Here is a 24,561-nt window from a genome sequence, read left to right on the forward strand (position 1 = left end):
TTTTTCTCTGAAAGCCCCAGTAGACAGTTGTATGTCATAGTTGCACATCCTTCTAGTTGCTGTATGTGGGGCGCGGCCTCAGCATGGCTGGAGAAGCAGTGCGTTGGTGCACGCCTGGGATCCGAACCCGGGTCGCCAGCAGCGGAGCGCGCACTTAACCGCTAAGCCACCCGCCGGCCCCTGACAATCCTGTTTAAACGGAAATACTCCTCCCATGTTTTCTACCCCTCCCTGCTTTCTTTCTTTCCATAGTACTTAATACGTTTTATCATACGAATAATATTATACGTATCATTCTAAGCACATTAGGATACTCACTGGTACACTGTGTCTATTACCGTGTGCATTCCACTACGTATGACATATACGATGTATCTATTTGTTAATTGTCTGCTCTCCTCCCCACACCTGTCCGCCACCCTTATCGCCCGTTGCTAGAAGGGCAGGAATGTTGCCTTGTTCACTGCTGTACCCGCAAAGCCCCGCACGGTGCCGGGTCCCCAGCAGGCGCTCAGCAAACACCCGCAGGAAGAACAATCGATAACGACTGCAGGAGCGCCCGACCCAGCCGGCGCTGCTTTAACCCCTCCGCGCCCCACCGCGCCTGCGCAGCCCCACCCGCCCCTCGCGCGCGGGTTCGAGTCCTGGGCGGCGGGGCGCGGCGGCGAGCACTCCTTTGCGAGGCCGGCGCCCGCGGAGGGTTACACGCGGAGGGGGCGGGGCCTGCGAGGGGCGGGGCCCTGGTGGGCGGGGCTTCCCCCGGGCGTCCCGCGCGGGCAGCCGCGCCGGCTTCATTCGCGCCGCCCGCTCCCGGCCGACAGCCCGCGTCTCGCTGCCGCCGCCTCCGCCCGCCGCCCGGCGTCCTGCTCCCCGCCGCCCGCGCAGCCCCGGACCCCGCAGCCATGTCCAAGGAGCCGCGGCCCGGCCGGGGGGAGATCCTGGAGAGCCAGGTGGTGTGGGAGCCGGACAGCAAGAAGGACACGCAGATGGACCGCTTCCGGGCGGCCGTGGGCGCCGCCTGCGGCCTGGCGCTCGGTGAGTGTGGGCGCAGCCCCCCCGGGGGCTCCGGCCGCCGCCCGGGCCAGCGGCCCTGAAATCGGGCTCCCCTCGGGTCCGAGAGACCGCCTGGCAGAGGGGCCCTCCTCCTGGGGGCCGGGGTGCCCCTCTTCCCGGGCGCTGCCGTCAGGGCCCCTCCTGGTTGTTGGAACGGTCTTCTGGTCCGCTTTCCCTCTTCTGGGAGGCAAACTGGACGTGGGGGCCCCAATCCAGGGGGTGGGGCACCTTCTTACTGGGGGCTTTTGCCCCTTCTCTGTGCGGGGTGTCACCTCTGAGTTCAGGCTGCGGGCATCCTTACTGCAGCATGTCTCCCTGGGAGAGTTCCCCTCTTCCTGGGAGGGTCCCCCCTCTGGCCTTGGAGCTCCTGTGGACTGGGAGGTCCCTTGCTAGGCGTTCCTCCTTGTGAGGTGAGGTGCTCCCTGGGGTCTTGCTCTCCAGCCTGGGGAGCTTCCTCACGGTAGGGCCTCTCTGATTTTCAGCTCTTCCTCTCTGTGGGGGTCACTTGCCAGGCAATAGTGCCTTGTTCTGGCGGCCCCGGCTGACCCTGCTAGAAGGCCAGCACGGAATTCCCGGCACCCAGGAGGAGGATGGTCAGGGAGGAGCCTTCCTTTGGGATTGGGGCGGAACTCCTTCCCCTCATGTCAAGACTGCCAGCCCCAAACAGAACCTAGTCTAGGGCCCTCCTGCCAGCCACCGCCTGGCCCTCAGGAGCCCTCTGGCTGGCGTGGGCTGGGCAGAGCAGGCCCCTTTTCTGGGTGAGAAGCTCTTCCCATGCTTTCCCCCACCTCTAACTGGCTTGTCCACTACCTGCTGGAGCATCCCCCTCAGGGCTCTTCAACCCATTGTGGCCTTTTCCTCCCCTCCACACCCCCTCAGCTGGCTTTGGGGACTCCTGTATTTCTCTTGTTGACATCACCGTCCTCAGTCAGCCTCACGGAAATGGAGCGCCGGGTCACCTGCCTTGCAGGGACGTCCACCTCGCAGCACTGCCTTCTTCTGTCTCCCTCTTCCACCCCAGGGCCAGCACTCCTCCTGGCCCTCCTTCCTCTTCCCTGAACACTGGTTGGTTTTCCTGCTTCCTGCTTTTCCTCCGTCCCCTGTCGAGTGCATCCTGCTTGGTTTGCCAGAGCAAACTTGAAGCAGTCTGACTTTGTCACTCCTTGGCTCTCAGTGGCTCCTTGTTGACTCTGGAATTGCAAACGGTGCCATCTGGCAGCTTCCAGGCCTCCACAGCCTTCCACTGAGCTGCTTCCCTTGACTAACCCAGCTCTATCCTTCTCCCTCCCTCCTGCTCACTCAGAGTGGGCACCTTGGAGACAGGTGCGGTCTTATTACTCTCGGGGCCTGTCAGGTAGTAGTTGGTCAGTTAATGTGTGTTGGATTGGGAGAGAACAGACTTGATCCCCAAGAAGAGCCCCAAGGAACATTCTTCTGTTACCTTGCCACGATTCTGTCTCTTTCCTCTGCCAGCAGTAATGGTGCTTGTCCAGTCCTGATGCCTTATGTAATGCTCTCACATACGGGCAGCCCTGTAAGGGGGCTGACACTGATCTGTAATCTGACTCCCTGGATTTTAAACTGGCTCCCTCACCTCCTAGCTGTGTGATCAGGAAGAATTCCCTGGGGCTCTGCAGCCTCAGTTTGCTCATCTGGAGAATGGGCTTGTATCATCGAGAAGATCATTGTATCATAATGAGAGGACTTGGATCATGGGTGGGTGTGAGGGTGACAGGAGATGATCATGCCCAGCACTCACCTATACCCGGCCTGTGGGGGTTGCTGAGTAAACACCACTGAGCACTGGTAGCTCGCCGTCTGCCTGCTGACCTCTGCGTCTTTCGAGGCATGTGGACTGGTGGGCCCATGGGCCGGATGGCACCTGCAGACTTAGTTCAGCGGCTCACACACTGGGAGACTGCGTAGAACAAGCAAGATTTCCAACTTCTTTTGAAAACCCAAAGGCCTCTGATGCTGGGTCTGTGTTTCCACGTGACAGCAGTCGGCTGAGCTGAGCGGGGTTCCTCTCTTGGTCTGGGGGTCGTATAGAGCTTGGGTCTTGCCTTTTCCTCCTCTTGCACTCCTGATGGGTGACCCCACCTGCTCTCTCCTTTCCTTAGGCCCGGCCCTAGAGGTTTGAGGCTTTGCTTTAAGACCCAGCTCACACGCTGCCTTCTCTTTGGTTAGTCTCTTGGACAGTTTTCTCCTTCCGTCCACTCTCCAAGTGCATGTAACTTGGATTTTCATCTTGCCTTGCCTTTTCATTTATTTCTGGGCATTCTTATTGCCTAAAGACAATGCCCTGGAACTTGGATCCTCTGCGCCCCCAACAGTGGCTTGCGTGCGGCTGGTATACAGTATGGAGTGATGCTGTTGACTGGATGCACAGAGGGAAGGCACACATCCTCCAGGCCCCCTCAGCTTGGCTCCAGCTCTGAGGATGGATGGATGGATGGGGGGCGTTCCCCAGCCTGGCTGCCTCTCCGCAAGCCAGACCAACGTCCAAGGTCAGCGTGAGGTTTCTATGCCTGTGACTCAGCAAGGGCAGGGCCTCAGTGGAGTCACACATCCTCTTTCCACTCTCAGGGCCATGGGTTGGCTGGTTCTTGTCACTGCTCTGGCAGAGGTCACCTGAGGACTCCCTGCACACCCACAGAGACCTTGGGGTCCTCTGGACACAGCCCTCCTTGGGAGCAGCCTGTGGCTCCTGCCCAGCCTACGCGCCTGTGATGTGAGGCCTCTTGCGCAGGGCCCTGGGGGACGTGCTGTGTGTACCAGCCTGTGTAGTTAGGGGAGTGACCCCAGCTTTCACACGTGCTCTCTTGGAGGTCTGTGCTAGGGGTCTTTCTGTAGGCCACGAGCCCAGATCCCCTCTGTGTCCAGCACCTGGGATAGAGTTTGCCAGCAAATAGAGGGCTTGGTCTCCGCTCTCCAAGGGCTTGAGTGTAGTTGGGGGAGAAAGCTCCTGGAAAGATAGCGCTTCAGTTGAGTCGGTGCTGGGCACCCAGCGTAGGGCAGCGTGCTGTCGGCCCTCTGAGCACTGCGCTGTGCTGGCTCTGTCAGAGAAGGCGGTTTAAAGGGGCCGGCCACATCTTGAGCTGAGATTCGAAGGTGGAGGCTGGTCACAGTTCTCATAGGTGGAGAGGAGAGGCTGAAGTGGGAAGCAGGCTTGTGAACTCAGACGCCTACAGGGACCAGACAGGTGACAGAGATGTTGATAACAGTTATGACTTAGTGAGTTCTTTCCACATGCTGGCCCCACTTGGGCACTTTCCATGTATTAACTAACTTAATCCTTAGTAATTTGCCAAGTCGATGCTGCTTTTATCCCATTGCCCAGCTGAGAAAACGGAAGCTCAAAGTCTTGGTTGAGATCTCACCGCTGTAGGTGGTGGAGGCGTAGTCCGTTTCCAGAATCATCGCTCTTAACTACTGTGTTATGTTGCCTCTCACGTGTGGGCGAAGAGCCGGGCGGGGCAGCCGTTACCAGCGCTAGCTGATTGTCGCTGTGTGGTGTGACAGTGCGTTAGTTATCTGTTGCTGCGTTACAAATTACCCCAGGACTCAGCGACGTCAGACAACGATAAACATGCAGTATCGCTCAGTTTCTGGGGGTCAGGCGTGTGGGAGGGGCTTAGCCGGTGGTTCTGGCTCGGGGCCTCATGAGGCTGGCTACAGTCCAGTTGTCAGCTGGGACGGCATCATCTGAAGGTGTGACAGGGGCTGGAGGAGCCTTTCCAGGTGACGGGCTCACGTGGCAGCGAGTCAGTGCTGGTTGTGGGCGGGAGGCCTGTTTAGTGTCCTCAGGGCCTGGCCCCTGGCTTCTCGCAGAGCGAGTGATCCGAGGGAGCAGCGTGCAGAGGGAGTATCTCCTATGAACCCAGCCTCGCGAGTCATACTCAGTCATTCCCATGACATCCTGTTGGTTACACAGATCCGCCCTGCGAGGTATGGGGAGGGACAACACGGGGACGTGAATGCCAGGAGGTGAGAATCATTGGCTGGCTCCCACAGCCAGGTGCTCTCTTTCCTCAGGAGAAACCAGAAGTCTTGAATTGCCTTTGAAAATTGTGGTTTTAAGATGTTGGCAGCTAGTTCGGTTGAGTCTTTATGAACTCTGTGCAGACTGAACCAAACATGCCTGTGGTCGGTCGTCTTCTTTTCTGGATTGCAGCCTGTGAGCAGAAGCCTGAAGGGGGCTCTGCGCATCTGAAGAACCATATTCGCTGACTTGGCCGAGCTGGTGGCGGCGGCGGGGGCGGGGGGTAGTTTCTGCACAAAGCCCACCCATTGTCCGAGTCGTCTGGGGTCCCTGTGCTGTTGTGACTGCTCATTCCCCAGCTGGGCAGGCGGTTACATCTTCCTCTCTCGAGGATGCTGTTGGTCACGGACTTGGTGAGGGGCTTTCGGGGTCTCCAGCAGAGGCCAGGATTTCGGGCCTCTGCTCCGTCTCGTATCAGCTTGGAGGAGTTTTTGGTGCTGGAACTCCGCGATTTGTGAGGAGCGAGGTGAGTAAAGAAGGAGAAACAGGCTGTGGGAGAGAGGAGCCGAGGGGCCTGTTCGTCTAGTCCTGCTCCCCACAGGTGCATCGGAGCGCCTCTCCCAGAAACCGCCCGGGCCGGCGCCGCCCTCCTTCTGGACTCTGGACTGAGGACACAGCGTCTCCTGCTTCCTGGCACTGTCCAGTCCTGCATCCCTGTCTCGATGTCTTAGCGCCTCCTGCACCGTCAGGTGGCCAGTGTGTGTCCCACTCCTGCCCAACGTGAGGAGTGGGGAGAGTGGCTGACACATTCGGGCACTTTCCCCCTGCCATGCGCCGTTCTTCGTGCTTTCAGTGTTTCGCCTTGTTCAGTCCGCACAGTGACTCTGTGACAAGGACTGTTATCTTCCTTATGGAGAGAGAGACTGAGGCCCAGAGAAGAGGCCTTCCTCGTCTGAGGTCTTGCAGTTAGAGAGGCGGGATCTGAACCCGGCCAGGCGAGCTCGGAGCCTGTGCTCTTTCCGCACGTGCTCGATGGGTCCTCACCACAGCTGCTGCGTTTTTGTTTAATTGTGGTAACATTGGTTTATGACATTGTATAAATTTCAGGTGTACATCATTATGCTTCTATTTCTGCATAGATTACATCATGTTCACCACCCAAAGACTAATTACCATTCATCACCACGCACACGTGCCTAATCATCCCTTTCGCCCTCCTCCCTCCCCCCTTCCCCTCTGGTAACCACCAATCCAGTCTCTGTCCCTATGTGTTTGTTTATTGTTGTTATTATCTACTACTTAATGAAGGAAATCATACGGTATTTGACCTTCTCCCTCTGACTTATTTCACTTTGCATTATACCCGAAATGTCCATCCATGTTGTCACAAATGGCTGGATGTCATCGTTTCTTATGGCTGAGTAGTATTCCATTGTGTGTATATACCACATCTTCTTCATCCATTCGTCCCCTGATGGGCACGTAGGTTGCTCCCAAGTCTTGGCTGTTGTGAATAACGCTGCAGTGAACACAGGGGTGCATGTATCTTTACGCATTTGGTCAGCACAGCTTCTTAAAGGAGCAGCTGTTGTTATCCCCATTTGACAGATGACAATGCTGAGGCTGAGAGGTGAAGCAGCTTGCCCAAGGTCCTCGTCTAGAAAGTGGCAGAGCTGAGATTCTAATGCAGGTCATCCATCCTGGCCCTGGAGGCAGGGTTAGCTCTCCACTGTCACAGGAGGATCCAGGGCCAACAGTTTCCAGGTGACACACAAGGGAAACTGAGTCCTAGAGAGGCAAAGTGGCCTGTCTGAGGTCCCCAAGCTTGGTCTCTAGAGTCAGCGCTGGCCCCAGCTTTCCAGACACAGTGTCCCTGCATGCTTGGTTGACTTGGCCTGTGGCCCCTGGCTTGAGTATATGGGGTGGGGCGGGGGGGAGTGCTGGCATCACTGTTATGATTCAGATTCCCTTTCTTTGTTTCTTTCTTTCTTTTTGTGAGGAAGATCAGCCCTGAGCTAACATCCATGCTAATCCTCCTCTTTTTGCTGAGGAAGACCGGCACTGAGCTAACATCGATTGCCAATCCTCCTCCTTTTTTTTTTTTTCCCCCAAAGCCCCAGTAGATAGTTGTATGTCATAGTTGCACACCCTTCTAGTTGCTGTATGTGGGACGCGGCCTCAGCATGGCCGGAGAAGCCGTGCGTTGGTGCACGCCCGGATCCGGACCCGGGCTGCCAGTAGCGGAGCATGCGCACTTAACCACTAAGCCACGGGGCCGGCCCCTGGATTCCCTTTCTTTCTTAAGCCTGGAGCCCTAAGCTGCCATCTGTCTCCTCATCAAGGCTGTGCGACCTCTGGGCCAACTCTCCCCACTTCATCCGGGTTGATCGTTCTCCATCTCTGCCGTGCACCCGCTCACTCCAGCTCTCTTTACTTGGGCTCTGGGCTTCCTCCCATGTCCTAACCCTGCCCTCGCTGCCCGGGCCGGCCCCCTCCTTCCTCGGCCCACCTTGCTGCCTGGCTCCCAGCGATCACTCTCCTCTGGCTCCTGAGGCCAGCTTACCTGAGGACGACTATTGGATGCCACAGCGAGAAGAGACACAGCTAAAGGGCAGGGATCATTGTGTCTCTTCCTCTGTGTACCCTTCAGGGCTGGGAACAGCGAGGACAGTGAGAGAATTGAGCTCAGCCATTGAATTATGCCATTTTTTTCTGTGCTGTTGGTCGTCGTCCGGCTGTGATCCTGCTGTGACCTGGCTGTGATCGTATCCCTGGAGCCCAGCATGTGACTGTATAACCTGCTGACAATGTATTGTGATTAAAAAGGCCCAAAGAGGAGACAGGACTCTCCCAAGGTCCCAGGATTAGAACCTGGTGTGAAGAGCATGCTTCCGTTTGTGTGAAAGTCGGAGAGAGGAATGTATTTACTCACACATAAAATCTCTGGAAAGACACAAAGAAATCTCTTTAACTGGTTACCTCTGGGCAAGGAAAGTTAGATGGTTGTGGGGTAAGAGAGGGGGACTTTTTACTATATAACCTTTTATACTTCTGTAATTTTGAATCATGTGAATGCATTGCTTACTGAAAAATCAAAATAGATAATCCAAAAAACCCCTCACAACATTGTACTGGCAGGAGAAGTCCTCAACAGGCTTCCAGTTTTGAACTTCTGGGTTTTCAAATCTATCCAATGTAGGTTTCCTGAGTTTGGATGGTATAATAATAGCGAACTCTTACTATAGTTCTGATTATGTCCCAGGCCCTGTTCTAAGCGTTTTATACACGTGCTCATGTAAGTCCTCACAGTAGCCCTATGAAGGGGGGGTGCTATCAATTCTCTGCATTTTACAGATGGGGAAACTGAGACAGCATGCTTAAGTAGCCTGCCTGAGGTCGTGCGGCTAATAAATGGCCAAGCCAGGATTTGAACTGAGGCCCCTGGCTCCAGAGTCCCTGTTCTTTGGCATGCTGGTTAAGATACAGAATCACGCCTCGTCGCTCTTGTTCCTTTTGGGGCCTAGCAGTGCTGTGTTTGCTTCAGTAAAAATTCAGATACCGTGCCCCCACTGCCAAGACCATTTCTCCTCAGATGCCTTCGAACCCCTTTGTTACACCTGTAATTCCTTAGGTGTGTCCATTTTATTATTGAACTGCCGTGACTTTCCTTCCCAGTTTTATCTGAGCTATGTGCCATTTTATTTTATTTTTAGAAAATTATGATGACTTATACCACTGGTCAGTTGAGTCATATTCAGACTTCTGGGCAGAGTTCTGGAAATTCAGTGGAATTGTCTTCTCACGCATGTACGAAGAGGTAAGCAGAGATTTTGTTATTTGATTATCTTTTTATGGTTATGTTTCAAGGTGAAGTGTTAATTTTTGGGAATACTGAATCATATCTTTTAAAACCTCACATCAATGAGAAAAAGTCATTGCCCTAGAGAGTTGGCAGAGAATTGTGTTGGGGTCACGAACCCCATGGAGACTGCCACCTCTAGGCTCTCTGATGGGTGTGGACCCCAGGCCACATCCTGGGAACCTGAGCGATCCTAAGTAGTGGGGTATTGTTTTATATTTTTTAAATTGTGGTAAGATACTCGTAGCATGAAAATTACCATCATAACTACTTTAAAGTGTACAGGTCAGTGATATTATGTATGTTCACATTGCTTTTTTTTTTTTTTTTTTTGGTGAGGAAGATTGGCCCTGAGCTAACATCTGTGCCCATCTTCCTCTATTTTGTATGTGGGACGCCGCAACAGCATGGCTTGATGAGAAGTGTGTAGGTCCATGCCCGGGATCCAATCCTGCAATCCCCGGGCCACCAAAGCAGAGTGCACGAACTTAACCACTGTGCCCCCAGGGCCGGCCCCTCATATTGCTGTTTTTTAAACTATCAATAGTTTCATCATTTTTTTAACCTGGATTTTAGAGATTTTTTTCAACTCCTTACTCTGTAAATCAGTCAATATCTGAAGAAAGAGAGTCCTGTTATTCAGAATATAATTATTGTGTTTTGGTTTGATTATGGGGTGAACCATTCTGAAAGGTGCGTCTGTAGGCACTTGAAGAAGAGAGCCAAGGTTCCCGCCCCTGAGGGAAGAGGTGAGGGGGTCACACTCCCGGAACATTGTGTGTGGGGGCCAGTGGGCCCTGTAGCTGATCTCCTGGTTTTTAGCGTGTCTGGTCAGAGCCTGGGCGATGGGCAGGTGCCACAGCCCTCTTGTTTACTTTCTGTCTCCCGCATCTCTTGTAAGTAGGTGCTTAATAAATATTTGTTGAAAGAGTAAATTAGGGGGGACAGTGTTTCCCTTTGGTGTTAATTTCTTTTTTTTTTGCCTCTATTGAGGAATAATTGACAAATATAATTATATATATTTCAAGTGTACAATGTGGTGATGTGATGTACATACACTGTGGAATTAGCACAATCCATCACCTCACGTAATTAACTCTTTTTTTTTTTTTGTGGTGCGAATTTTTTTTCTTTCTTTTTTTTTTTTTTGTGAGGAAGATCAGCCCTGAGCTAACATCCATGCCAGTCCTCCTCTTTTTGCTGAGGAAGACCGGCCCTGAGCTAACATCTGTTGCCAATCCTCCTCCTTTTTTTTTCCCAAAGCCCCAGTAGATAGTTGTATGTCATAGTTGCACATCCTTCTAGTTGCCGTATGTGGGACGCGGCCTCAGCATGGCCGGAGAAGTGGTGCGTTGGTGCGCGCCCGGGATCCGAACCGGGGCCGCCGGTAGTGGAGCACACGCACTTAACCGATAAGCCACCGGGCCGGCCCCATGTGGTACGAATGTTTAAGATGCACTCTCAGCAGCTTTCAAGTACACGATACCATATTAGTGACTGTAGGGCATTCATTTCTATTTTCAGTTTCAAGCCTTAGGCTGGTTCAGACTAACGTCTGTGAAACGATTTAATGATGCTTTGGTCCAGTGAGTTAGCTGGCTTCTGGGAAGCGGAATCGCTGTCGTTTATTCATGCTGTCATGTGTGTGTCCTGGTTTGCTGTCATTCTCTACAGGTCGTGGACACATCGAAAGGGATAGCGGACGTCCCCGAGTGGTTCAAAGGCAGTCGTCTCAACTACGCAGAAAACCTTCTGCGGCACAGGGAGAACGACCGAGTTGCCCTTTATGTCGCAAGTGAGTCTGATAACTTGTCGGATTTTCCTCGGTCACTGTCCTAGATGCCACTTAGACGTGGGACCACGAGTTTGAACAGGCTCCGAAGCGTTCAGAAACTGCGCTCTATGATTTTCAAAGAATATCTTGGCACCTTTCTTCTTTTTTTTTTTCATTGTGGTAAAAAACACATAACATTAAATTTACCATCTTAACCATTTTTAAGTGTACAGTTCAGTAGTGTTAGGTTATTCACCTTGTTGTGCAGCAGATCTCTAGAACTTGCTCACCTTCCAACACCAAAATGCTGTGTCCACTAAACACTAATTTCCCCTTCTCCCCCCAGCCCTTGGTAACCGCCTTCTACTTTCTGCCTCTGGAATTGTGACTACTTTAGATACTGCATATGAGTGGATCATACAGTATTTGTCTTTTTGTGACTGGCCTGTTTCACTCAGCATAATGTCCTCAGGGTTCATCCATGTTGTAGCAGGTGACAGGATTTCCTCCTTCTTTAAGGCTACATAATATTACATTGTGTGGAGAGACCACATTTTGTTTATCCCTTCATCCGTCAGTGGACACTTGGGTTGCTTCCACCTCTTGGTTATTGTGAATAATGCTGCAAGGAACACAGGTGTGCAAATATCTCTTGGAGGTCCTGCTTTGAATTATTTCAGATATATACCCATTAGTGGGATTGCTAGATCATATGATACTTCTCTGTTTAATTTTTTGAGGACCCTCCATACTGTTCTGCAGTGGCTGCTCTTGGTGCCTTTCCACTGTAATTAAGATGTCTGTTGACTTGTTATTATCACTGGGAAGGGGAGGGGACAGTCGTGTGATCTTGTTTTATGGAGAAATTGAGACACCTGATATTAAGTAACTAGCCCGGAGTCACTGGGACAGTTAGTGATAGAACCACAGCTGGAATCTCCTCCCACGGGCTTCTCCTTTTAAAATAAAGTTTAAAGAGTTCCAATTTATGTACTAAGCAGCTTCCAGAAGAGTTGGTATAAAATGTTTTAAATACACTAGGAGTTTTCTTAGTAAGGAGATACTTGGGCTAGCCCCCTAATTAAATTAGGTTTTTGTAAAAGTAGCATTGAATTTATCTGGTGTTGGCAGGGTTTGAGGTATTCATATAAGTAAATTTTCCAGGTGACTGCTTTTCCCTGTGAGTATGAAGCTTTATTTGCCCATTTTAGACACAACTGTGGGGAAATAGGCTTAAATAGAGGAACCTTTTGTCTTCATGACTCAAGGTGTCCAGTGTTTGGACGCTGCCAGAATCAAATGCTCTCAGGAGCTAGTGAGGTATGTGGGATCGTTTGCCGCATCCTTTAGAAAAGGACCCAGGTTGCTGTGCTCTCTGCTGTCCTCTGCCTGGGTTTTGTCATGTTCCTGTCCCCTCCCTGGCTGCCTGCTCTCTCCTGGCAGGTGCCACCATCCTCGCCTCTAGCAACCCTGGTCTTCACCACAGTCGCTATTTTTAGTAGAAGTGGTGTGGGAAGTGAGATACTCATGCTTGTCCAAGTGGTGCCTGAACTAGGAGTAAATGGGGTCAGAGAGGATTTGAGAGTTTGAGTCCCAGTTCCACCCTCAGTAGCTGTGTGACCTTGGGCAAGTCACTTAACCTCTCTGGGTCTGTTTCTGCCTCTGTAAAGTGGAGAGGAGGATAATACCTACTTCAGGATTATTGTAGGGATTAAAGGAATGAATCTCTCTCTGTGTCTCTGTCTCTCTGTCTCTCTCACAGCTGTCCTCGGCGCAGAGGACATGTACTTAGTTCTCAGTCGAGGTTATACCTCGGAAATCCCTGTGCAGCTTTTAAAATCCTGGCTGTTCTGTTCCCAGTGTGAGAGCACATCTTCCAGGGGTGGGACCTAGGCTTGTGTATGTTTTTGAAGTGCAGAATTGCTTCTGATGCGCCTCCTGGTTGAGAAGAACAGAGCCCCATCTTTATGGAGGGTGTGGCTGCTCAGTGTTGTTTTGCCCCCTTCCTGGCTCCTAGCCCCGATGCAGTGTAGGCTGGGTGGACAGGTCGCGTCGGGAGGTGGCAGCAGTGCTGCGTCTCTCCTTGCCCTTTGAGGAGGTGTTTGCGCATCCACCCATCCATCCCTTCTTCCACTTGCTGCTCAGATCTGTCTCCAACGCCTCCCTGTGGTGGAGGTGCTGGGAACACAGCCTTGAACAGGACGGATGAGGTCCCTGCTCTCATGGGGCTGACCTAGCCGGGGAGACAATAAATAAGAAAACACATGTAATAAGATTCCGGGTGGCTCCAAACGCTTGGAAGAACAGCTAAAGCACCCTGATGGGAAGGAGATGATCGGGTGGGCTGCCGAGCTCTTTTAGACGGGGCTGCCGGGGAAGGCCTGTTTGGAGGAGGTGAGATTTAAGCAGAACTTGGGTAAGAAGGGGGAGTCATGCAGAGGTGGGGGAGAACACTGCAGGCAGAGGAAGCAGCAAGAGGGAAGGCCCTGAGCAGGAGTGAGCGCTGGGTGTGTGGGGACGTGAGAGAGGCCCTGTGGCCGGGAGAAGGGCAGGAGGTGGGGTCAGGGAGGCCTGCGGGGGCCAGGGCATGGAGGGCCTCGAGGGCCATGCCAGGAGTTCCGGGCTGTGTGGGAGGCAATGGGCCGCCCTCAGAGGATTTTGAGCAAAAAGGAGCCCTGTGATCCCATGGTGACCCCGGCTGCTGGGTGGAGAATGGGATAGATCGCATCCTGGGAAAGCAGAGTGTCTAATGTAGGAGTTTGCTCAGCACTCCATCTCTGGGTCCAGAGACTGTTTCTCTGACCTGTGGCAGTGATGGCTCCGATATAAAATTCTGGGGCTTGTGGAGGTGTCCTCAAGCTGTACCATGCTTTAGCAGAACCGTTAGATTGAGTCCTGGATTTATAAAAATAGATGAATGAGGGTTTCTTTAAATTCTTTAGGTATAATAAGACTTGGCTTACACCAGTATTTCAATAATGTGCCAGTTGTGTAAAGTGAGGTGTGCCCACAAGGTGGCACAGGTCACGGGTGGGACAGTGTAGGGGACTTGCAGGAGGTCGAGGTGGTGCAGTCTCTGGGAGGGGGAGAGCCGAAGGGGTTAGGAGATCTGTCTGTCTTCAATTGGGATATAATTCATGTAACGTAAAATCCACCCTTTTAAAGTGTACAATTCAGTGATTTCTAGCATACTCACAAGGTTGTGCAACGACCGTTTCTATCTAGTTCCAGAACATCTCTGTCACCCCAAAAGGAAACCCCATACCCTTTAGCAGCCACTCCCCATTCCTCCCTTAGCCCCTGGCAACCAGCAGTCTGCTTTCCTTCTCTATGGATTTGGCTGTTCTGGACGTTTCGTAGAAATGGAATCGTACAATATGTGGCCTTTTGTGTCTGGCTTCTTTCACTCAGCATCATGTTTTCCAGGTTCATCCATGGTGTAGCAGGTGTCAGTGCTTCATTCCTTTGTATGTCTGAGTAATACTGCACTGTGTGGATGGAACACATTTTGTTTCTCCATAACAGACTCTTAAAGGGCTGTCCTGCCCCCAGCACGGCCATGCCCTTGTAAACCTCCCTGGGCAGCGGCCTTCTTGGCATCTTCTGTCCTCCTGAAGGACTGGAATGCTGGCTCTCCTGTCTCTTTCCTTTTCCTGATCCTTTAGATGTGTGTGCGCGCTTTTACCGAGTCTGAGGCGCTGCGAGAGGTCCTGGTTTCTCCTACAGGAAACTGAGAAAGGTCAGATGAGAATCTTCTTTAAAAAACAAAACAAACCAAACTTAAAAACCAGTAATATTTCTGATTGCTTGTGGTGAAACCACTGGTCAAAGTGGCCACGAAAACCCTGTGAATAGCGGGGGAGCGTTGTCTGATACGGTGCCTGATGGGGAGAGGATGGCGCAGAAAGACTGGGGAGGGTTCTGCTCTGCACCAGGAGTCAGAATCGACTCTGCAGTGCTAACAACAAGGTTGGTAAAACCAGCCAGTCTTCCGGGTGGCTGGGTTTGGACTGAATTGGCTACGCACCTTCTTTCTCTCTCATAGGTGTGTATTGGCTAAACCTGGCCCCTTTTGCCTTAAGCCCAGCTCTGTCTCGAGCGTGGGTTGGGAGGTATGGTTATACTGCCGGGTCTGCTGTGTCCATTTCATCTTCTCTCTCCTGTCCTCTCTCCTCCCCACCCCCGCCATCCCCTCCGTTTTAAATATTGGAGCCCCTTGTTTTAATGAGCTCTCCCCTTGTATTTGCAGTGGGAATAGTGCCCTCAAGCCAAGGATCGAATTTAGTTTACAAACTGGATGTCTTTCTTAAGCCGCGTCCTAAATTGGCTCATTATTGGCTTGGGGACTCTAAAATAATTGTGTTCCATTTTCTGTGTGCTTTTCTGGTTTGTTCCTTCCTCCCCAGCTGTGTACAGGTGCTCATGGGGCTCTGCTTCGTGCTCACTCAGGCCTTCTTAGCCGAGCTCGTCCTTCCTACATTTAATTCCGGATTAGGTCACAAGGTGCCCACTAAAAAGAGAGTATGTGCATGTCGCCTTCATGCTCCAGTGAGTGAGGCAAAAACACTGGGCATTAGCGTCATCAGTGTTTAAGTTGTTAGAACAACCACCTGTATAGCACATTGGTCTTTGAACAGTGAGTTTCAGGTTACTGAGTATTTTTATAGGATGGAAAGTTATCTGGGTGGGAATATGGGAGAGGTAATGAAAAGGCTGCCCACCCAGGGAGGTGAGAAAAGAACCCTGGGTGGGCACATCTTCCTTTAAGTAAGTAGGAAGAGCCAGATTTATACCAGAGGGAAATCAGGGTGTTTATTCACTTTGGAAAACAGATACTTCATATTGTAGAGTTGAAAAACAGTTAGCAATCAGGAATAAAATATTTGTATCAAAGGTAGTGGTCAGAGGATTAATATCTTTCCTCTAGGGAGTACATTCAAACACTTTCTACACCTTCGCAGCATGGAGTCTTAGTTTTCTATTGCGTAACAGGTTGCAGAACCGTGGTTTAAAGCGGTAAACGCTTACAGTCTCATGGTTTCTGTGGGTGGCACGTTCAGAAGCAGCTTAGCTGGGTGGATCTGGCTTGGGGTCTCTCCTGAAGCTGCAGTGAGGACGTTGGCGGGGGCTGCATCCTCTGAAGGCTTGACGGAGGCTGGCGGATCCACGTCTGACACGGCGCACTCCCACGGCTGTTGGCAGGAGGCCTCAGTTTCTCACTGCACAGGCCTCTCCCTGGGTGCTTGAGCGTCCTCAAAACATGGCCCTGGTTCCCCCAGAGCGAGCCAGGTGGAAGCTGCAGTGTCTTTTGTGACCGAGACTCAGAGGTCACTGTCAGTTCTACGATAGCCTGTTGGTTTCCCAAGTCAGGCCCCTTCGTTGTGGGAGGACCCACGTGAGAACGTGAATACCAGGGCCAGGGGTCATTGGGGGCGTCATGGAGGCTGGCTAACCACACCGTCTTTTCCATTCTTACCAGTCCATTTAGGTGAAAGTCAGTTTTAACGTACATTTCTTTGATAGTTGGTGAGGTTGATCATTTTATTTTCTTACTCATATGTGTTTTTTTGCAATATCAAGGTTTTCTACAGTGAGCTTGCGTTGCCTTTATAATCTGGGGAAAAAAAGCATTATAAAACCGAGCCAAAGGTGGACTACTACTCAGCAATAAAAAGGAGTGAATTACTGATGTTGTGTGCACCGACTTGGATGACTCTTAGGGGCGTTGCATTGAGTGGAAAAAGCCAATCTCAAGGGCTATCTGCTATGTAATTCCATTTATGTAACGTTCTTGAAGTGAGATTATAGAGATGGAGAACAGATTAGTGATGCCGGGGATAGGGGTGATGGCGGCAGAGTGACTATAGAAGGTAGCAGGAGGGAGATGGTGGTGATGGAAATACCTGGATCCTGACCATGGTGGTGGTTACGGGAAATGCTGTGACATGACGGAGAACCACGCACACACATTGTGTCTGTGGCAGTCTCCTGGCTGTGACTTTGTACTGGAGTTATGCAAGATGGAACCAGTGGGGGAAACTGGGCGAAGGGTACGCGGGACTATCTTTGCAACTTCCTGGGAATCTATAATTATTTCAAAATGAAGTTAAAAAAATACCACAACCCCAATCAAAGGATTTTTTACTTAATAAAGGCATTCCTGATAGTAAAACAATCTTTAAATGGCAAATTCTGTGAGGGTATTTCAGAGGCTCACTTGCACATGGCCTTTCTTTTCCATGAAGTTGAGTCAACTTGTGTCTTGGTTTGCACTCTCTGCGTCTGTGTCATGTCTCCCGGGCACGTATTTCTAACCTGCATTTAAACAGGTGCGAGCTTTCGTCTGTGTCTGTGACTCGGAACCTTTCATTTTAGGATAAACCACGTACGGTCTGTCCTTTTTCTCTTCCCAGGGGAAGGCAGAGAGGAAATTGCGAAGGTGACTTTCGAAGAGTTGCGGCAACAAGTGGCTTTGTTTGCAGCCGCGTTGAGGAAAATGGGTGTGAAGAAAGGAGACCGGGTCGTCGGTGAGTATTTTTGGTGCTTGTCATGGTTTGGGGAGGAGACTCGGAAGGTTGGGACGACTTTTGAGTAAGTGGAGTTGTGTCGTGTTACTCAGAGCCTCGTAGGACTTCAGCTGTACGTGCGGGCCGAGAAAGAGACGAGGGAGGTCACTGCCAGTGCGGCCTGGTCCCCGGTCCCCCTGCCCCAGGGGCCTGTGAGCACTTCCTCCTGCCTAGTGGGAGCCCAGTGTTTACAGACATGTGGTTTTTTTTATCACACATGATCCTTAAACGCAAGCCAGAGAGTTCATCAGGTGCTTGATTCACCAGACAGCCACCCCTTCCAACCAGGGAGAAACTGGCTGCTGCGTTTTCTGGGAGGTGATCCATCTGCCTTCAGCGTGACACTTTCCTGAGGAATTTCCAAGGGTAATTTCACCCTCGGATTTTCGCCATTTGTGCTGACGTGGTTGTAGACTGATTCCCAGTCCCCAAAACCCGGCAGTGGGAGTGTCGTTAGTGGAGACACTCCTTTGGCTGATGTCCTCTTGTGCGCAGACCCCGGGGTTAGAGCCGTGAGGAGCATCAAAGGCCACCAGCCCCTCCCCCGAATTTCCCACATGGGAAACCGAGGCCCAGAGGAGAGAAGTAAACTAACCAGTTAATTTTTTTCATTTGAAAAGGATTTCATTTAAAATGGGTGTTGAGGGCCGGCCCCGTGGCTTAGCGGTTAGGTGCGTGCGCTCCGCTGCTGGTGGCCCGGGTTCGGATCCCAGACGCGCCGCTTCTCCGGCCATGCTGAGGCTGCGTCCCACATACAGCAACTAGAAGGATGTGCAACTATGACATACAACTATCTACTGGGGCTTTGGGGGGAAAATAAATAAATAAAATTATTAAAATGGGTGTTGAGTTAAATAATATGGACAATTTCAATATGAAAATTGTTAACTGAAAATTCACACGTGGAAATACTCAGCCTCTGAAAATAATAAATAAAAAATGTTACTTCATAGCAAGGCATGAAATTTCATAGCCAGAACACTTCATCAAAAATTTGTTAAACAAATGGGTTATAATTATTCAGTGCCAGGACATAGCTGATGGCATTTTGAAAGCCATTGGCCACTGGCCCGGATTTCCTGGCGTGGCTGGTCGCTTCTCTGCCACGTTGCCTCTCGGGGTCACCACCTGGACCCTCTCACGAGCAGTATCTCCCGCTCAGTCCTTCCCGACATGAGTTTGTTTCTTGGCGTCTGAGGGCGCCAGGCTCCCTGGAGTCGTGAGAGCTCATTTCAGTGCCTGGGCCGCTGACTGGCTGTGCGTTCAGACAAGGAGCATCATCTCCCTGGGCCTTGAGTCTCTTCATCTTTAAAAGGGGTGGCTGAGAGCTGGACGGGCTGGCCACTCCGTCTTCTGAACACTAGTGTTAGGCATCACTCTCCCTTCTTGTCTCCCCCAGCTCCTGGCCCCACTGTAGGTTTGTCTGTTCTGGACGTTTCCTAAAAATGGAATCATACAATGAATGTGTGGCCTTTTCTGTCGGCTTCTTTCTTAATGTTTTAAAGTTTGTTCGGTTGTTAGGTGTCAGTACGTCACTTCTTATGGCCCAGTGACACTCCATCGCGTGGATAGACCACGTTGGATTGTCCATTGTCAGTGGGTGGGCACTGGGTTGAGCTGCGTGTGGACGTGCTGAGTTGTGCTGCTGTGAGTGCCCTAGGGGCAGCTGAGAGGTCAGGGCTGGGCCTGGAGATGGGAGGCTCTCTTGGGCTCGTCTGGGGATGGTGGAAGCAGTGGTTGGGGCGTGTTTGTGAGGCCTTGTTCCCCCTGGCCACGGGGTCCCAGGGCTGCCCTCAGGGCTGTGGTCCTGTGGGGAGGCGGTCAGCTGAGCAGCCCTCTTCACCCCTGTGATGTGGGGTCCGCCCCAGAACTCAAGCCCACAGGAGGGACACCAGATCCTCGGACGGTTTCCAGGCTGGGGCTGGGAAACTGGTCTCCTAATTGGTGTCCCTTCTTCCCCGTCCCCAGCTGGGAGCCAGTGGTCCACGTGGCTCCTGCTAAGAACCCTGTCCTTAGCCCACTCAGAGCTCCCCTCGCGGGCCTGTCCCCTCCTCCCTGTGGTCCCGCCCCCCGGCCCCCCCTCACTCCCATCCTCCTCCCTGGGCTTTCTTTCTTTTTTTTTTTTGTGAGAAGGACTAGCCCTGAGCTAACGTCCGATGCCAGTCTTCCCCTTTTTTCTTGAGGAAGACTGGCCCTGGGCTAACATCCGTGCTCATCCTCCTCCACTTTATATGGGACGCCGCCACAGCATGGCTTAGTAAGCGGTGTGTCCGTTCACGCCCGGGATCCCAACCCGTGAACCCCGGGCCGAGAGTGCGTGCACTTAACCGCTGCGCCCCCGGGCCGGCCCTGGGTTTTCTTTGTAACCTGTTTCGTCGCCTGACCTGGTCTTATTTTCTCATTCTTTTTTTCAAAATTATTTTGTTGAGTCACATTGGTTTATAACATGGCATAAATTTCAGGTGTACATTATCATGTATCAATTTCTGTGTAGACTGCATCGCATTCACCACCAATAGTCTAGTTTTTATCTGTCACCATACATGTGTGCCCCTTTACCCTTCTGTCCTTCCCCCACCCCCTTCTCTTCTGCTAATCACCAGTCTGTTCTCCTTATCTGTGTGTTTGTGTATCTTCCACATATGGGTGAAATCATATGGTGGTTGTCTTTCTCTGTCTGACTTATTTCCGCTCAGCATAATACCCTCAGAGTCCATCCATGTTGTCGCAATGGCTGGATTTCATTGTTTCTTATGGCTGAGTAGTATTCCACTGTGTATATATACCACGCCTCCTCTATCCATTCGTTCCTTGATGGGCACCTAGGTTGCTTCCAAGTTTTGGCTATTATGAATAATGCTGCAGTGAACACAGGGGTGCACGTATCTTTACGCATTTGTATTTTCACGTTCTTTGATAAACACCCAGCAGTGGAATAGCTGGATCATATGGTAGTTCTATTGTTAATTTTTTGAGAAATCTCCATACTGTTTTCCACAGTGGTTGCACCAGTTTACATACCCATCAGCAGTGTATGCGAGTTCCCTTTTCTCCACATCCTTTTGTTTGCCTTTCTCTGACTACTACAGTGTGAGCTCTGTGAAAGCAGGAGAGGGAAGGGCAGTTCAGGCAGCAGAAACAACCTGTGCAAAGGCCCAGAGGCTGGTGAGAGCAGGGCATCTGCAGGGGGAACAGGACCTCCATGGGGCCCCGTGGGGCCGGGGCTGCGTGTGGAGTACAGAGGGTGAGGCTGTTTGGGGACCGTTGTTCCGGAAGGAGCCAGTGTGTGTTGGAGCCTTCTGACGCTGAACGAGGTGAATGCGAGGCCCAGCTCCTCCCCCTCCCTGAGCCCGGCCCTTCCTTTGGGGTGTCAGGTAGCGAGTCATGATTTCCTACCAAGAGCAACTCAGGTGCTTTTTTGATGATTTGTTTTTTCCTTCACTCTGGGAAGGGTTAAAGGGCTAAAGACCCGTATATGGACCTACTCTCTGCCCGGAGGCACTGTAGTTAATGTGGATGTGGGTGGATGTGTACGCAGGCGTGAGCAGGGGGAGATGAGATGGCGTGTCTTCCGTGCAGGCCTGGTGGTCAGGGCGCTGGAGCGGCCTCCCCGCCCCTGTGGTAACGGGAGCCGGGCCCCAGGACAGGCCTTGGGACCTCGGTGGTGGGCGTGGGCGCGCCTCCCCCCGGGGCGGGGGAGCGAGTGAGTGTCAGCTTGTTTGCACATAGGGCCGCGCAGGGCCGGGGAGCTGGCGGCCTCACTGTCTATAGACCAGGTCACCGGGCCCCCGTGTCTCCTTGGCAGATGAGGGAGCTGGGCGCGGAGTTGCCGCTCGCCGTGTGTTAGCTGACCGGAAAGGAAGCCGGTAGGAAGGGCCGTGCACCAAGTTTCCTCCCGTCTCAGTGCTCGATGGAAGGTTCTCCTGCGTCTCCCCGGGTTCACCCTGGGTCATCAAGGGCTCTGCTCAGAGGCCATCCCTGCCCGTCCTATGGAAAAACCCATCACCTCTCTCCCTGCCCCCTGCTTTATTTTCCATTGTCGTCCTTATCTCCCTCTTGAAGTCACAGGATTATTTGTGTGTGTGAGTGTGCACGTCTGTCTGTCTGTCCGCTAGTACTAGAGGACAGGGCATCGGTCTCTGCTCCCCACACATCTCAGTCTGCGGGGCCCCTGGCTCGTAGGTGTGTTGGGAATGTGTATGGGATGAGTGGAGGAGAGTGCCGGGCCGGTGATCAGAGCAGGCCTTTTTGTAGTTGAAACCTCACTTTTCTTGGATTCTACTTGGTCCAATTTAATCTGTAACCTTTTGAGGTCTAGAAAAGGAATTCAGAAGATTCTTCTACCCTCCAATTTTCTTCTTCCCTCAGTTTTTTAGAATCTCCTTTGGAAGCACACGTGTCTGAGAGGAGGGGAAATGGAGGACGGGGTGTCGGGGCTGATGGTCGGGACCCTCTCGGCTGTGCTTTCTCGGGGACACCTGGCCTTGGTGCCCTCGGCTCTTCACCATCAGCCTGGTGCTTGGTGACCTGCCCTCTCTAGCGTCTCAGTTTGACCGTAGTCACTGGGCCTGTGTGTTTCCCAGAGGGAGTGCTCGGGGGTGACTCCAGAGGAGGGTCCATGGGGTATGCTTGAAGGGAGCTGTTCACGGCTCGGGTGTCTGTGAAGTGGTCCCCGAGGCCAGCATCTCTTGGCTGCTCGTCACTCCCACCCTGCCCTGGGGCAGTGACGCTGCTGAGACACTTCACAGTCTTATCTCTGCAGCAAACTCAGCAGACGGGCCTGCCACCTGCCAGGTGCTCGGTGGAGCCCCGGGGGCTGAGTGAGCCATGCAGACCCCTGCCGCTCGGGACGCTTGTGGCCCAGCAGGAGAGACACAGTGAACCCAAAGAAATGGAAGTACCAACTGCTGTGGTCAGGTTGGCAGTGCAGAGCTGTGGGAGGGGCACGGAGAGAGCTGTCAGGGCGCCCTGGGTGCGGGGGGGGGGCCGGAGGGCTTTTGTGGCCACCTGGGGAGCCGTGCTCAGGGGAGGCATTTGGCCCTCCGCTTCTGCGCCCTGCTGCCTTGTGCACAAATGCTTTCCTCTGGAACATTTAGGACCATCTGTTTAGTTGATCATAGTCTCTCTGGCCATAAAGATTCTCTGCCGCTATTGTCATAAAAGGCCAGCCTCCGACTAGATGCAGGGCCTGAGCCCCTCCCTGCTCCCTTGCAGGCTTGTATGTCTCTTGACCCCCCTGCTCATCGTCTTCATTCCCCCTCCTGCCTTTCCCTCCCTCCCTCTTTCGGTCCATCCATCTGTCCATCCATCCATCTTGCCAGCCAGCAGGCCTGTATCTGAGGGCAGTGATATGCAGGGCATGTGAAAGGCATTTGGTAAATCAGGAATAAGACAGGCAGAGTCCCTGCCCTCACATGAGCACCAGATATTAAATAGCCAGTTACACAGGTGATGATTCACTCGCAGCTATGGCAAGTTTGGTGAAGGAGAAAGTTTGGTGCTTTGTGGGGGACTGGCCGGGGACCTGGGTTCATCAGGTGGCCTTGGAGAAGGCTTCTCTAAGAAAGTTGCACTTGTGTTAAGAGCTGAAGGGTGAGTCTGCACTGAATAGAGAAGACTGATGTGTGGAAAAGTGTTCAGGCAGAGCAGACAGCTTGTGCAAAGGCCCTGGGGCAGGAGTAGATTAGAACAACTGAAGAACTGAAAGAAAACTGCTGTGGCCGAGCCTAGAGGGAGGCAGAGCAGAGGGAGAAGGGGTCGGGGCGGGATCATGCTGGGCTGCGGGATCACTGATTAGATCGTGGAGATTGGGTTGGAGCAGTTGACCATGGGAAGTAGATGGGCTGGCAGTAGGCGATGGGCCGTCCAAAGAGAGATGTCGAGGCAGCTGGGGTGTGGTGGGGAGGGAAGGGGTGGGGTTGCCGGGCTTCTTGGGCACCTCACAGCCAGCTCTCTCCCGCCACTCCTGCCTGGGCTCTCGGTGGTTGCTTTTGGAAGTCCACTGCATCCTGTGGGCCCTGGACCCAAGGCTTTCCCCCGTGCCCCTCTTACAGGTTACCTGCCCAACAGCGCGCATGCCGTGGAGGCCATGCTGGCTGCGGCGAGCATCGGCGCCATCTGGAGCTCCACGTCCCCGGACTTCGGTGTGAACGTGAGTCGGGGTCCCTGCTGGAGGGGGCGCCTCTGCGCCCCGAGACTGCCGTGGAGGTGTGGCCGCTGCGGGGGAAACATTCCCGTGTGACTTCCGCAGGGAGGGGCTCTGCCCAGCTGACGTCTTGGGGAGGCGGCTTGCGGGGTGGAATTCCCAGGGGAGCTGTGCACCAGGGCCGGCAAGGCTGGAAGGAAGTGATGTCATGATGAGCCCCCCCCCGCCCGGTCTCCCCAGCCGATGACACGAGAATAACGGGGAAGAAGGAGCTGAACCTTGTTTTTAAATCTAAAAGCAGACGATTCTTCCCTCCTTTCTGGTCTTCCTACTGTCCCATCAGTGTGCATTGCCACGTTAGCGTGTCATACGTGACAGGCAGTGTCGTGGACCTAGCTGCAGATGCCCGGCCCCCACTCCCCACCAGGGACCTTCCTGGTCGCAGAGCCTTGGGGGTGAGGGTGCCTCAGGAGCCACAAGGACAGACCCCTGTTAGAGGACATGGCGAGTGTCCTCGTCCCTGACTGCTCTCGCAGGCGCCAGGCCGCTTCTGCTCTCAGCATGGCCCCTGCTCTGGGCACCGGTCACTGCAGCCCAGTGGCTAGAGGTGGCCTGACTTTGCTGGCCGTGAGCCGCTGGAGGAGTTATTTATCCTCGTGTGCAGGAGGGGCAGCGGGAAGAGAGAGGCTCGTGAAGGCGTGTAGAGGCAGGCGCCTCCTGCCGGGCTCCAGTCGCACTCTGCCACTCCCTGGCTCCGTGTCCTCGGTGCCCAGTGGAGGGAGCTTGTGGGGACCACGGGGTTAATACTCGTGCAGGGTTGGGGACAGCGCTGACCCACCCACCCAGCCACCCGCCCACGGAGGTCAGTCATGTTTTAGCTGCTGTCATGAGTTGGGAGGTGGGTGCTTTTTGAGTTAAATTGGAACTTGTAGCTTTTTGTAAGCCGGTCGTGAGGATGTTGGGAGAGCTGTGTGCGGCGTGGGGAGTGGGCGTGGGCTCCCGGGGCTGGAACGCAGCCCCCGCCTGACGACTCAGCAGAGGGCCGAGCTCCCAGGTTGGAGTTGGGTGGTGTGTCTGAGCCGCTGGGTGCGGCGTTGGGGGATTAGGGGAAGGCCAGTGTCCCGCCGCCTCCTGCTCGGCTGTAGCGTCAGCAGCCTTCGCCTGTTCTCACGGGTCCTGTGC

At 53.0% G+C, this 24,561-nt stretch overlaps 1 protein-coding gene across 4 annotated transcripts in view; it reads left to right on the forward strand.

Annotated features, from left to right (window-relative positions):
* The first annotated feature begins 809 nt into the window (after positions 1-809).
* Positions 810-24,561, forward strand: part of AACS (acetoacetyl-CoA synthetase) — a 64,209-nt gene continuing 40,457 nt past the window's right edge. For all 4 annotated transcript variants that reach the window (XM_004430073.3, XM_087423459.1, XM_087423458.1 and 1 more), the window contains exons 1-5: positions 810-1,035; positions 8,749-8,852; positions 10,569-10,689; positions 17,082-17,195; positions 23,288-23,385. In XM_004430073.3, the coding sequence (XP_004430130.2) occupies positions 903-1,035; positions 8,749-8,852; positions 10,569-10,689; positions 17,082-17,195; positions 23,288-23,385 (570 nt within the window). In that variant the 5' untranslated portion in view covers positions 810-902. The remainder of the gene's footprint in view (positions 1,036-8,748; positions 8,853-10,568; positions 10,690-17,081; positions 17,196-23,287; positions 23,386-24,561) is intronic.

This window comes from Ceratotherium simum, chromosome 35 (assembly GCF_057802395.1).
Source record: "Ceratotherium simum simum isolate JZ-2026a chromosome 35, ASM5780239v1, whole genome shotgun sequence".
Lineage (NCBI taxonomy): Eukaryota > Metazoa > Chordata > Mammalia > Perissodactyla > Rhinocerotidae > Ceratotherium > Ceratotherium simum.